The sequence below is a fragment of the Gorilla gorilla genome, chromosome 23, assembly GCF_029281585.2.
Source record: "Gorilla gorilla gorilla isolate KB3781 chromosome 23, NHGRI_mGorGor1-v2.1_pri, whole genome shotgun sequence".
Classification (NCBI taxonomy): domain Eukaryota; kingdom Metazoa; phylum Chordata; class Mammalia; order Primates; family Hominidae; genus Gorilla; species Gorilla gorilla.
Window position 1 is genome coordinate 44,883,698 of NC_086018.1, and position 15,154 is coordinate 44,898,851.

General features: G+C 44.2%; 1 protein-coding gene across 4 annotated transcripts in view; it reads left to right on the forward strand.

Annotated features, from left to right (window-relative positions):
- The window catches only part of TBC1D22A (TBC1 domain family member 22A), a 408,936-nt gene that overhangs the window by 101,867 nt on the left and 291,915 nt on the right, over positions 1-15,154 (forward strand). For all 4 annotated transcript variants that reach the window (XM_055374373.2, XM_055374374.2, XM_055374378.2 and 1 more), the window contains one exon: positions 13,494-13,564. In XM_055374373.2, the coding sequence (XP_055230348.1) occupies positions 13,494-13,564 (71 nt within the window). The remainder of the gene's footprint in view (positions 1-13,493; positions 13,565-15,154) is intronic.

The following is a 15,154-nucleotide window of genomic DNA, read 5'->3' on the forward strand; positions in this document are numbered from 1 at the left end:
AAAGGACTGTTACTCTTCAACAGGCTGGTTGCAGAAATTTAAGAATAGATATGGCATTACATTTTTAAAGGTTTGTGCTGATCACGAAGCGGTGGAGAAATTCCTTAGTTTGCCAAGATCATCTCTAATGAGAAGCTGATGCCCGAACAAGTCTATAGTGCTGATGAACCATCATTGTTTTGTTGTTCTTGCCCCAGAAAGACACTGACGACAGCTGATGAGACAGCCCTTCAGGAATTCAGGATCCTAGGACAGAATCACTGTGCTGGGCTGTGCTAGTGCAGCAGGCATGCGGAAGCATAAACTCGCTGTCATCCGCAAGAGCTTGTATCCTTACTGTTTTCAAGGAGTGGATTTCTTACCAGTCCTTTATTATGCTAACAGAAAGGCATGGATCACCAAGGACATCTTTTCTGATTCCCTTCGCAAACGCTTTGTATCCATGGCTTGGGCTCATTGCAGGGAGGCTGGACTGGATGATGACTACAGGATTTGTCATTTCTTGACAGCTGTTCTGTTTATTCTCCAGCTGAAATTCTCAACAATAATAATGTTTATGCCATGCATTTCCCCCCAGATGTGACTTTATTAATTCAGCTACGTAACCAAGTATCTGTAGATCAATGAAGAATAGATATCAAAACACTTTCTTGGGCAGCACGTTAGCAGCAGTGAACAGAGGCGGCATGGGTTTGGAAGGTTGCAAAAGATGTTTAGCACGAAGGATGCTGTATATGCTGCTGCCAGTGCTTGGAACACAGTGACAAAACAACCAGCTGTGCATGCCTGGCACAACCTCTGGGCTGTGACTCTGTGTTCAGTGATGATGATGAACCAAGTGGTGACTTTGAAGGATTCTGTGTGTCAAATGAGACAAAAATGATGTCTGACCTCCTTACATATGTAAAAAATATACCTTCAAGGTCCATCAGAAAACTGGGAGAAGTGGATATCAAAGAAGCCCTCAACATCGATAAATGAGGTACCAGTTGTTAACCACTGGAAGAAGTGGATATCAAAGAAGTCCTCCACATCGATAAATGTGTTACCAGTTGTTAACCATCAGTAGATGCTGAAATAGCCAAAATGGTTTTGAGTCCAGGTGACTGTGATGATAGTGATGATGAAGATGATGACGTTCACACTGTAGAAAAAGCATCTATAGATGACATGGCGAAAATGTGCGACAGGCTTACTGAAGGACTAGGGCAGCATGCGATCACAGCAGGGCAAGAAATCACGTCAATTTACAAAATCAGAGACACTTAAAAGACAAAAACTGTTGCTAATAAGCAGATGACTCCAGAGGAAACATTTAAAAAAGCCACCCGGCAGAATGCCTTCTCATCCCTAGAGCACCCCCTTCCTGGTCCCTCAACTGCTTCTGATGTTTCTTCTCACTGAGAAAACAAAAACCAAAAAGCAAAAAACCCGCAGTGTCCAGGAACCTTTTAATGGAAACCCAGCACTGTAGATGGAGACTGGAAGCCGCCATTGTTTGTTGCTGCCGTTGCTTCCCAGCGGGTGCGCGTGTTCTGGGGAGGCTGCCGTGCTGCTTAGCTACTCTGAACACAGTTTTTTCACTGTATTAATGGTAGGTCATATTTTTTACTGTTAAGTACGTATGTGGGAATAAGTGTAAGAAAATGATTGCTTATTGGTAGCATGTAAATTTAGAGTCAGGAATGATGATGCCAGACAACCACAGATTGTCCTCACGAGTGGCTGAGATAGTGACACCTTGGCTTTCGGGTGGTTCAGTATACACACATTTTGTTTCACGGGCAAAATTATTTTCAAAAGGTATGAAATCACCTTGAGGCTATATGTGTAAGGTATATATGAACCATAAATGAATTTTGTGTTTAGATTTAGGTCTCATCCCCAAGATATCTCATTATATATATGCAGATATTCCAAAATCTGGAAAAAAACCCAGAATTCGAACACTTGGGATCCCAAGCTTTTTGGATAAGGGAGACTCAACCGGCAGTATAAGATTCGTACTGGAAAGAGTAGTCCTCCGTCCCCACCCTTCCTCATCCCTGCCTTCCGTCTCTGAGGTGAGGCTGTCATTGTACCTCTTGGCTGTTGTTGCTGGTACTTGTCTTGATATTTCTAAATACTATGCTAATTTTGCAGATTTTTACAGTTTAGCCATATTTATTAACTTTCTACTCTGAAGCAGAGGGTTTAACTCTCTTACCATGCTTCTTCCTCTTCTCCTTCCCCATCCTCTCAGTTTAATTTTTGGTGACATTGGGATTCATTGTTTGTGATGTTGTAACTCTAACTCTGGTTCATGACTGAGTACCTGTCACGTATAACTTGTTTTATCCTAGAGTTGTTCATTTGTGGGGTGAGGTGGGGGAGCTCACTGTGTGGGTAGGAGTAGGTGGGGGTGCCCCTGTGTTCTGCTCCAACACAGCCCTTTCTGGGGATTCTTTGCCCTCAGTTGGCCGCTCCGTGTTGGCGTCCCCTTGTCAGGCTGTTATCTGTGCTGCTCCGCTGCCTCCCACTGCTGTGTCTGCTGTCCATCCTTCACATTTCTGCTGACATTTCTTGTCTGCCTCCTTTACACCCTTGTCCTTGTTTATGACATTATTCCTTTACTGCCCTGTTGGTGAGAGTTAGGGGGTAGTAGAGATAAATCTGTGCTTTGCTTAGTTTCAAGATGGCTCTCCGGCAGCAGCTCACGGAGAATCTTTCCTGATGTCCCCTTCTTGAGAGAAGAGACCACCCCTCCTCTGGTGACTCACTGTACCTTGCATTCCTTTCTCCCATAGTCCTGGTGAACAGTGATTTCACTGGCTAGATTTCTTCTTGTTATTTGACAGTGAGCCCCTTGAGGGAAGGAACTGGGTTTAATCACTCCCTTGGAGGCTAGTTCTGGGCCTGGTCCGTGGTGAGTGTTGATTGGCACCTGCCAATGGGATGGATTAATGTGTGGGTGGACTCGGCCTGGGGAGCGTCTCAGTGGCTTTGCCCAGAGGCAGCTTACACAGGGGGCATGCTCAGCAAGTGCTGGCCACATGGAGTTGATCTGTCAGGCTCCCCTGTGTGTGGCTTTAGGAACAGGACATATGCGTATTTTTGTAGAACCTCTTTATGCTGATGACACTCAGCGTTTAGCCTAGAACCACATGTAAGCCTAAGTGATTGCAGTGCACATGCATTTCTTACTATTGTTCAGTGTTTCTTCCAGATTTTATTATTACAAAAGGTTTTAAAAATCATAATTAAAGGCAGTTAATAAGAAATGAATCTTAAGAAAAAAAGACGCTTAAATGATGGGTTGATTTTTCTGTTATTCTTGGCTTTTCAGAAAAAAGGTTCTTATAATTAGGAGTTCTTTGCATACACCATTTTGTGACAGATTTCTGGTTCAGTCTCAAATGTGATATTTTACATCCAATTAAAATGAATGAGTGGCAATTGCTTTATGGTTTGGGTTCACAGAGTGTGCTGAATAACTGCATCTGTCAGCATAACAGAAGCGTGCTTTTGGATTTGTACATTATGTCACAGTTCACAAATGTTGCCCCATGTATTGTCTCTTTGTTCCTTGTAAAAATTATGTGACTTAAGCAAGGCAAGTATTTTTATTTGTCCTGTATTTTAGGGGAGGAAACTGAAGAGGGAGAGCCTCCAGATAGTCATTGGCCAAGCTGGTACTTGAACCCAGGTGCACTGAACCCACAACCAGTGTTTGTTCCTCTACCCTCTGCTCTCTGTCTGCTCTCTTTAGAGTTAGTGCTTGGTGATTTCCTATTGAGAAGTAAAGCTTTCACAGTGCAGATGAGCATGAAATTGTGATTTTGGTGGTGTTTTCCTGAAAATATTCCAAAGTTTCAGTTTTCAGAAAGGAAATCCACTGTTGTAGAAGAAATGTTATTTATTTCTCATTCACTTAATCTCATTCATTTTCTACTTATGTAAGTTTTTTGTACATTTTAGTTTTCTCTCTTAGAGCACTTAGGATTTTACTGCCTGACTGTGTGAAAATATAGAGACAGAAAGCTGAAAGGAAAGCTGTCTTAGTCTGTTTCATGTTGTTCTAACAGAATACCACAGAGTGGATAATCTCTAAGCAACAGAAATTCCGTCTCTCCCAGTTTTGGAGGCTTGGAGGTCTCGCATCAAGGTGCCGGCATCTGGTGAAGGCTTGCTTGCTGTGTCGTCACATGGTCGAAGGCAAAGGGCAAAACGGGACAAAATCTGTGTGCTCACATGACAGAGGAGCAGAAGAGGGCAAATCTACTTTTGGAAGCCCTTTTATAATGACCTTAATCCAGTCATGAGGGTGGATTACTCATGACCTAAACACCTTCCCACAAGGCCACCTCCCAACACTGTTGCACCGGGGATTAACTTTCCAACACATGAATTTTTGGAGGGGACAAAAACATTCAAACCATAACAAAAGCCAGACACACATGTTTTAAACATAAAGACAGGCAGTTGAAATAAAAGGGTAGAAAAATATATGTCATGCAAGCTCTAATCACAAGAAAACGAGCTTATAATTACATCAGGAAGAGTAGACCTCAAGACAAAGAGTTGTATTAGAGACAAAGAGGAATATTTCATGATGATGAAAGGATCAATTCATTAAGTAGAGAGATGAGTCCTAAATGTGTATGTACCAGCTTTACAATGCATGAAGCAAACATTGACAGCAATAAAGAGAGAAATAAACAAGTTTACAATCCTAGGCAGAAAATTTAACAGCCCTCCGTGAGTAATTGATACAACAGGTAAATTAAAATGTTAGTAAAAGTGTAGAAGATTAGAATAACATTATCAACCAGTGGGATCTAATTGATTTATAAAATACCGCATCTACTAACTGATAATGCACATCCTTTTCAAGGACATATGGCACATTCACCAAGTAGACTGTATGCCATTATCAACCAGTGGGATCTAATTGATTTATAAAATACCGCATCTACTAACTGATAATGCACATCCTTTTCAAGGACATATGGCACATTCACCAAGTAGACTGTATGCTGGCCCCAAAAAGTTATAGTAAATATCAGAGGGTTGAAATACCACCAAATTCATCTGACCAAATGCTTTAAATTAAAAATCCATAACAACAAGATACACAGAAAATCCTCAGACATTTGGAAATTTACCTGCATACTTCTAAACAACCTATGGATCAAATAAATCACAAGGAAAGTTTGAACTGAATGATAATGACAACATGTGTCAAAATTTGTGTGATGCAGCTAAAACAGTGCCTGGAGGAAACTTTGTACTTTTAAATGCCTGTATTAGAAAAGAATAAAGGTTTCGAATCAGTATTCAGAGCTCTCATTTTAAGAAACTGGAAGAAGAACAAAAACCAAGTAAAAGAAGAGAAACAATTTAAGGGTGAAAAATCAATAAACTGAAAAATGGGTAAACAAGAAAAGAATCACTAAAATATAAAGTTTTTTTGAAGAGACCCTTGAAAAACCTCTAGTTAGACTAATGAACAGAAAAAGAGAAAAAACAAGTTACCAATATCAGAAATGAAAAAGGGGACATCACTACAGATCCTACAGACATTAAAAAGATAATAAGGGACTGTTATTTACAATTTTATGCCAATAAATTCATGAAATGGGGATATTTCTGGAAAGACACAACAAACTAATGCAAGAAGAAATGGAGACTTTTAATATCCTTATATTGATTAAAAAAATTAAATTTGTTATACAAGAGCCTTCACTCAAGGAAAACATCAGGACCAGATGGCTTTGCTGGTGAACTGTATCAAACATTTGAAGTCTATCAAACATTTAAAGAAGAAATAATAGCAATCTTCCAGGATTGCTTTCAGAAAAGAGAGGAGGAGTAAACACTTCTCATTTTTTTTAAGGTAACATAATCCCGATACCAAAATCTTATGAACACATTATAAGAAAAGGGAGCCTGAGACCAATATTTATGATGAATATAGACAAAAAATTCTTTAAAAATATATTAGCAAATTGACTTTTGCCTTAACCTATGAAGGGGTAACTGCCAAAGGAATTGCTCTCCTGTTATCCACAGCTAGAAAACTGGACCAGATATGTGAAACAACTGTTTTCTGATATTGGACAACAGGCAGTGCAGGGCTGTGACCCTGTGAGATAGGAGATAAGTAAGGTGAACTTTATAAGGACTCAATTTGCAATTGAATGCAGTTGCCAAGCAGCAGCATAAGTGGGGGAACCCTAATGAAACAGGCAGCTTTGCTGAGTGTAGGAATTAGGAAAGAGTTTTGAGGAGGCCAAAACAGAATCATATATGGAGCAGAGTGTTGGAGAGGAGGGAATTGTATAGGGAGAGAACCCCAGATGTCTGCAAAGTCCCATCAAGTCCTTGGCTGAGTATTGATCTGCTCAGGAGTAGGGTGGGATTCTATGAGCTGGGGAAAGTCACCAGAAAGCAGTGAGTTGAATAATCCTAAATGCGGTGGGAATCGAGTGTTGGAGAGATGGCACTTGCAGGAACCTGGCGAATGAGCCATATGAACCTGGAAGACGCCATTCGTGTCCCTCCAGCCCTCTCTATTGAATAGGATGAGATCATGCCAGCTGACAAAGGAGAAGTTTTTACAAAATCCAGTTCCAGTATCACGGTGGCAATAAATTGATACTTGGGATATCTGGCATTCAATAAAAAAGTAACCGGTATGCAATGGAACAGAAAAATATGACCCATAATCAGAAGAAAAATTAGTAATTAGAAACAGACTCATGAATCAATAATAAAATTTTGAACAACCCAATAAAATATGGGTAAAGGATTTCAACATACACCTCACAAAAAGTATAGAGATGGCCGGTAAACACATGAAAATCTCTTCAATGCTCAACATCATTAATCATCATAAAATTGCTATGTAAAATCACAATCAGATACCCTTTAACACGTACTAGAATGGCCAGAATAAAAAGACTGACAACGCTAAATTTTGGCCAAGATATGGAACAATTCAAATGTTCATACATTGCTGGTGGGAAGTGTAAAATGGTGCAATCACTTTAAAGACCCTTATGGCAGATTTATTTTAATTAATTAATTTACTTATTTATTTTTAAATTCAGGGATACATGTGCAGGATGTGCAGATTTGTTACATAGGTAAAATGTGTCATGGGGGTTTGTTGTACAGATTCTTTCATCATCCAGGTATTAGGCCCAGGATCCATTAGTTACTTTTCCTGATCCTCTCCCTCCTCCCATCCTCCGCCCTCCAGTAGGCCTCACAACATGTGGTATTTGGTTTCCTGTTCCTGTGTTAGTTTGGTAAGGATAATGACCTCCAGCTCCATCCATGTCCCTGCAAAGGACATAATCTTGTTCCTTTTTTTTTTTTTTTTGAGACAGAGTCTCGCTCTGTCACTGAGGCTGGAGAGGTGCAGTGGCACGATCTCAGCTCACTACAAGCTCCGCCTCCCGGGTTCACACCATTCTCCCGCCTCAGCCTCCTGAGTAGCTGGGATTACAGGTGCCCACCACCATGTGCAGCTAATTTTGTTTTGTTTTGTTTTTGTATTTTTAGTAGAGACGGGGTTTCACCGTGTTAGCCAGGTTGGTCTCAATCTCCTGACCTCGTGATCGGCCTGCCTCGGCCTCCCAAAGTGCTGGGATTACAGGCGTGAGCCACCGCGCCTGGCCAGTCTTGTTTCTTTTTATGGCTGCATAGTATTCCATGGTGTATATGTATCACATTTTCTTTATGGAGTCTCTCATTGATGGGCATTTAGGTTGATTCCATGTCTTTGCTATAGTGAATAGTGCTGCAATGAACATAGGTGCGCATGTGTCTTTGTAACAGAACGATTTATATTATTTTGGGTATATACCCAGTAATGAGATTGCTGGGTCAAATGGTATTTCTGTCTCTAGGTCTTTGAGGAATTGCTACACTGTCTTCCATGATGTTTGATCTAATTTACACTCCCACAGACAGTGTAAAGGTGTTCCTTTTTCTCCATAACCTCACCACCATTAATAATCACAATTCTGACTGATATGAGATGGTATCTCATTGTGGTTTTGATTTGCAGTTCCCTAATGATCAGTGATGTTGAGCTTTTTTTCATATGTTTGTTTGGCTACAGGTATGTCTTTTTTTTTTTTTTTTTTTTTGAGACAAAGTCTTACTCTGCACCCAGGCTGGAATGCAGTGGTGCAATCTTGGCTCACTGCAGCCTCCACCTCTTGGGTTCAAGTGATTCTCCTGCCTTAGCCTCCCAAGTAGCTGGGATTACAGGTGCATGCCACCACGCCTGGCTAATTTTTCTATTTTTAGTAGAGACGGGATTTCACCATGTTGCCCAGGCTGGTCTCGAATTCCTCACCTGAAATGATCTGCCCGCCTTGGCCTCCCAAAGTGCTGGGATTACAGGCATGAGCCACTGTGCCTGGCCTTTTGAAAAGTGTCTGTTCATGTCCTTTGCCCCCTTCTTAATGGGGTTGTTTTTGTCTTGTAAATTTAAGTTGCTTATAGATGCTGGATGTCCGACCTTTGTCAGGTGCATAGATTGCAGAAAGGCAGATTTTAAATAAAGGGAGATGTACATCTGTCCTATGACCCAGCAGTTCCACTCCTTCACACCTGCCTAGGAGAAATGGAGACATACACCCACAAAATGTATATCCACAAGAGTGTTCATTGCAGCCTATTTATGGTAAAAATCAGTAACTAACACAGAAGTCTAAGAATGGGTGAATGTGTAAACAAGTTGTGGTATATTCTTAGAATACTTTTACTGCTTGTAAAGAATGAACTACTGGTACTGGCAACATGTGTGACTCTTACAAACACATTCTGAGCAAAAGAAATAGGACACAAAGGATATATACTGTCTGTACTGTTTATATGAATTGCAAGAACAGGCAAGTCCCATCTATGGTGATAGATACCAGAAGGCAGTTAACTTGGAGTGGGGGCCAAGAACGACTACAAAAGGGCAATAGACATGTTCTGTGTCTTGTCTGAGGGCAGCAATACTTTTTTTTTTTTTCTTTTTTTTGAGACAGAGTCTCACTCTCACCCAGACTGCGGTGCAGTGGCGTGATCTCGGCTCACTGCAACCTCCACCTCCCAGGTTCAAGTGATTCTCCTGTCTTAGCCTCCCCAGTAGCTGGGACTACAGGCGCCAGCCATGATGGTTGGCTAATTTTTGTATTTTTAGTAGAGATGGGGTTTCACCATGTTGGCCAGGCTAGTCTTGAGCTCCTGACCTCAGTGATCTACCCGCCTTGGCCTCCCAAAGTGCTGGGATTACAGGTGTGAGCCACTGCACCTGGCCTAGCAATATGCTTATTATATGTAAATTATACTTTGATTTCAAAATATCACACCCCCCAACAAACAGACAGATCTCTAAAGGGGAGGAGGAAAGGATGGAGCATTGTGTCCAGCACTTAACTGGAGACAGACAAAAAGCCGAGTGGTGGAGTCTGACCTTCAGGAGCACATACATTACTTCTAGGAGACAAGGCTGGTGCTCATGACACCCCCTGTCATTGGCGCTCACAGAAGAGATAAGTGAGTGAGGACTGTAGTTGTCAGGAAGGCATCTTAGATGTGGCAAGTCTTGCGATGGACCCTGAGAGCTGCATGTAATTTGACAAATCGGAGATTAAAGTGGCGACGTCACAGAAACTTTGTAGTTTTGTGGCGACGCCATAGGGCGTACAGTGGAAAGTAAGTCTTCTACCATCCTTGACTCCATCCTGGGAACCCCTCCCCAGATTCTGCCTGTGCTTTCAGATTCTCGTATGTGCCTACAGAAATAATCATCGTATCTACAGATTGTTCCCTTTTCACTTCATAGTTTAGATAAACTTACTTCATATCCGCACAAAAAGACAGACATTCTTTTCTATGGCAACAGCGTATTCTATTACAAAGACACATGCGCATACGAAGACCTAGCAATGTCATTACTGGGTATATACCCAAAATAATATAAATCGTTCTATTACAGAGAACATTTTTGAATGTTCCTGTATTTGGCCATCTTGCTTATCTCAGAACTCTGTTTCCTGCCATTCTCTCGGGTCTGCCTCTGTCTCTGTTGGCGTCATTCCTCAGGCTGGTTGGGTGCGGATGGTTGCAGCAGTTCTGACCCCCACATCTGACCCTGGTAGTTTTTAGGGGAAGAGGAGTGGGTTGCTTCCAGGAACTTCCCAAGAGCCGGGTGGAGTGTTCTCAGAAGCCCTCAGCTGTCTGTGCTCAGTGGCTTAAGTAGGTGCCTAGGCCCATTGCTGACTCAGCCTTTGGTGACGTGTGGGCTAGCTCTGCAGGGCTCCAGCTAGGCCCACCTGTGGGTTCAGCTGCCTCTGGGCTGACTCCCCACCCCCAGGGCTGCTGCAGGGAAGCATGGTTACTTTGCACAGCTGGGATTCTGCTAGAAAGATGTACCAAACACCTATGAGGATGGTCATGTGGCTTCCGTGTCGACCCCATTCAGCATGTGGGTAAAGCTACAAGATTTCCCAACGTTGAACCGTCCCTCCTTCATTCTTTACCTGTATTATTCTTTGAATATCCTGCTGCTGTGCTTTGATCTACTAAGATTTTATTTTGGATCTTTTTGTCTGTATTCAGAAGTGAGATTTGTCTGTGCTACAAAAGTCTTTTTAAGAATGGAAGGGATGTAGTGGACAGACCCTGGTATTGAAGGTTGCTTAGTTCCTGTGTGACCTTGGTCAAGTCACTTAACCTCTCTGAGGCTGTTTCTTTCATATACAATAGTGATCACAGCCCTGAGTAACACAAGCTTGTTTTGAGGATCAAATAAGATAATATGTATGAAAGCTCTCTTTTAACACCAAAGCTTGAGCAGAGTTTGAGGCTTGTCTCATTATGTATATTCAGGATTTTTGAATTTTTGTGAATTTCTTCCAGTGAGGAGAGAGGTTCAGAGAACATTAACAAATGAGTTTCCTCTCAGCTTTTTCTCGTAAACCATAATCAGAAAACCAGAGTTATGCCGAGGGAGAGACACTGGGAACATGGTCGGTAAACATTACATTATTGGTGTTCAGATATGAGGTTCCTGCTTTTCATAATATCCTTAGGGTACTGGGGAAGATTTGATATTTTCTGAGATTGCTGTAAAATGCAAGTTATTGCTGCGACTATCGCCCAATTATTCTGTACTTATTTTACTTAGACTTTAGTAATTGGAAAAAGATTAGATGTCAGGACTTTGTATTTTGTTGATTATATTAGCAAAGTCTTCTCTTTAATCATTTCTTTTATTCCTGTTATTAATCATTAGCTCCAAGCTGTTAGGAAAACAACCTAATGGTAGATTCCTAACTTAAAGGAAAGAAATAATTACTTGAGTTTCCGTGGGATTGGACAAGTGTTGCTATACCTAGACATTGAAATGGATTATCTTGCCATTTGGGGCATGGGAGTGAGACACTCAAGGAGACTCGGAAGGTCGATGGAATGCAGGGCCCACAGCCTTACCCCTCTGCCCGATGCTTGTCCTTCCCTGCCCTTGGAGGTGCTGGACCTTGCTCCAGGACCCCTCTGCCTCTGGCCAGCCCCTCCCTGCTCGTGATTTTTTTCTACTTGTAGGTATTTATAAAGCCTCATTGACTTGTATTAGACTACCTTGAAGACTTTGTTGTCTGTGTAGAATATGGCCACATCCTTAATTAATGGTGTATAAAGACAAGCTTATCTCTGTGAAACAATTTCTTTCAAAACCAGTAGTGAGAAAAACCACATCATATATGTAAGCTTAAATAGCATATAGAAAGTTGAGATGGATGAAAGAAAGGAAAACCAGTTAACATGATCAGGTTGGGGAAAAAGCCTTCAGGAGAGAGTAGGGGGAAGGAAGAGAGAGAAGGAGGTGGGAGGGAGAGAGAGAAGGAGGTGGGAGGGAGAGAGAGAAGGAGGTGGGAGGGAGGGAGAGGAGGAGGTGGGAGGGAGGGAGAGGAGGAGGTGGGAGGGAGGGAGAGGAGGAGGTGGGAGGGAGGGAGAGGAGGAGGTGGGAGGGAGGGAGAGGAGGAGGTGGGAGGGAGGGAGAGGAGGAGGTGGGAGGGGGGGAGAGGAGGAGGTGGGAGGGGGGGAGAGGAGGAGGTGGGAGGGGGGGAGAGGAGGAGGTGGGAGGGGGGGAGAGGAGGAGGTGGGAGGGGGGGAGAGGAGGAGGTGGGAGGGAGGGAGAGGAGGAGGTGGGAGGGGGGGAGAGGAGGAGGTGGGAGGGGGGGAGAGGAGGTGGGAGGGAGGGAGAGGAGGTGGGAGGGAGAGAGAAGGAGGTGGGAGGGAGGGAGAGAAGGAGGTGGGAGGGGGAGAGAGAAGGAGGTGCGGGGAGACGAGGAGGTGGGAGGGGGAGAGAGAAGGAGGTGGGGGGAGAGGAGGTGGGAGGGGGGAGAGAAGGAGGTGGGAGGGGGGAGAGAAGGAGGTGGGAGGGGGGAGAGAAGGAGGTGGGAGGGGGGAGAGAAGGAGGTGGGAGGAGGGAGAGAAGGAGGTGGGAGGGGGGAGAGGAGGTGGGGAGAGAAGGAGGTGGGGGGAGGGAGAGAAGGAGGTTGGGGGAGAGAAGGAGGTGGGAGGAGGGGAGAGGAGGTGGGGAGAGAAGGAGGTGGGAGGGGGAGAGAGAAGGAGGTGGGGGGAGAGAAGGAGGTGGGAGGGGGAGAGAGAAGGAGGTTGGGGGAGAGAAGGAGGTGGGAGTGGGGGAGAGAAGGAGGTGGGAGGGAGGGGGAGAAGGAGGTGGGAGGGGGGAGAAAAGGAGGTGGTGGGGAGAGAAGGAGGTGGGAGGGAGAGGGAGAAGGAGGTGGGAGGGGGGAGAGAAGGAGGTGGGGGGAGAGAAGGAGGTGGGAGGGGGGAGAGAAGGAGGTGGGGGGAGAGAAGGAGGTGGGAGGGGGGAGAGAAGGAGGTGGGAGGGGGGAGAGAAGGAGGTGGGAGGGGGGAGAGAAGGAGGTGGGAGGGGGGAGAGAAGGAGGTGGGAGGGGGGAGAGAAGGAGGTTGGGGGGCAGAGAAGGAGGTGGGAGATGGGGAGAGAAGGAGGTGGGAGCGGGGAGAGAAGGAGGTGGGAGGTGGGAGGTGGGGAGAGAAGGAGGTGGGAGGTGGGGAGAGAAGGAAGCGGGAGGTGGGGAGAGAAGGAGGTGGGAGGGTGGGAGAGGGGGAGAGAAGGAGGTGGGAGATGGGGAGAGAAGGAGGTGGGAGGGAAGGAGGCCAGTGTACTCTGGACTTCTCTGGTTGAAGGAGGAAGGGATCATGGGGCCTCACGTGTTCCAGGGTAGCTCCAGGATTCTGTTGTAAACAGGTAACCTGTAGCTTGGTTTGAATAGAATGGTCACTTACCTTCTCTCAGATATTGAAATCAATAGTATCTGAAATGTTGATGATTTAGTTTAATTTGTTTATGGGGCTCCTTGCCCCCTAATTAAACAGGTGGGATGTGTTAAAGCACTGGGGAGGTTTGCTAACCTTTTGCAAATCTTGTTTTTCCTTGTCTCTTTTTTCATCAACAGAGGAATTACGGAGGTTGAGCTGGTCCGGAATCCCTAAGCCAGTGCGTCCAATGACGTGGAAGCTCCTCTCAGTAAGTCCCACCGCACCGCCCATCAGCGCCTCCTTCCTGTGCACAGGGACTGCAGGCGTCTGGCCTGAGTAGGGCCTGACAGCCACAGCCCACGGGTTTGCCCTGGCTTTGTTGCAGTGATAAAGGCCTTTGCTATGGCTAAGCTGACATTTTCCATTCTTTGCTTAATTTTAAGCTTGGTTTGACAGGACTGGCAGAAAACAAGAATAGGTAATAATTATGACAACTATATTTTTTCCTCAGATTTTATTAGAAAATCTTTCTATGTTGCAGCCTGTGATATAGAAAGGTTTCAGCATAGATGGTTGTTTCAACTCCGAGGAGTTGAAACAGGGAAATATGTTTTAAATTTGTTTCAAATATGCTGAAAACAAGGACATATGTTTGACCAAGTTTTTTTTTTTTTTTTTTTTTTGTAAGTATTAGTAGCGTTGTTAGGAAAAGAGAAGAAATGGGTGAGAGAAGTGGTTTGTGTTTCTGTGGTGGAGCGTGGAGTTCTGGCTGCCACAGCTCTGGCGCTCAGCTGCCGGTCTGGAAGTCCTTGGGGAAAGGTTGGGGTAGGCGGTGGTGACATCAGCATGCCCTCGTACACTTAGCTCAGGCTTGCTGTTGGAAGTGAGTTTGGCCCTGCCCACCATTTCAGAATTGTTTATAGACAGTTTTCTTCTCTTTTCCTTTTTCATTATTTTTGGAGCTAAGTCAATAGGGAGCTCTAAGTGTTTACTCTAAACTGGGTCTGACTTTTAGTATTTAAGACTCTTTCTGGCTAATGAGCCTTAATAAGTTTGCAGCTTAGTACCTCGTAATCCTAAATGCAGACGCAGCTCTGAACAGTGAATATTTATTGATTAAATATTCTTTTGCAATTAAAATTAGACTTGCTGCCATTGCTTATGTTTTTGTTTTGTGCTTTTTTATTTTAACCTGGTTTTCCAGTTTATATCCAGTTTTCTAAATGTCCCCTGAGATAGGTTGCAGACTTCTCAGGTTGGTTTGTAGGAAGTTTTGATGAAAACACCGAATTGCCGTTTTCTATTTATTAAGGATGTGCCGTGTCTAGGGGGAAAGTCTCACGTGAGTTATTTTATGCTGTGCTTTCTCCTCTAATTCTCAGCCTCTGCGGGTTGTGGTTCCGCTTCCCTAATGTGTGTAGCACAGGGGTTGATGTGGAAATGGACACTCTGGTTTCAGTGGACAGAGGAGCACAAGGGGAGGTGACAGACAGCCCCACTCTGCTGGTTGTGGACAGGAGGGCAGGTGGGTGTAGGTGGAGTCTGACCCAGGAATCCCGGCGAGGCAAGTGAGAGTGTGAACCCAGGAGATCTGAGATTGGTCTCAGTTGATTTAGAAAGTTTATTTTGCCAAGGTTGAGGGTGCACTGGCGACACAACCTTAGGAGATCCTGACGACATGTGCCCAAGGTGGTCGGGGCACAGCTTGGTTTTATACACTTAGGGAGACATGAGACATCCATCAGTACATGTAAGAAGTGGCGAGGGAGCTTCCAGGTCACAGATAGGTGATACACGAATGGTTACATTCTTTTGAGTTTCTGATTAGCCTTTCCAAAGGAGGTGAATCAGATGTGCA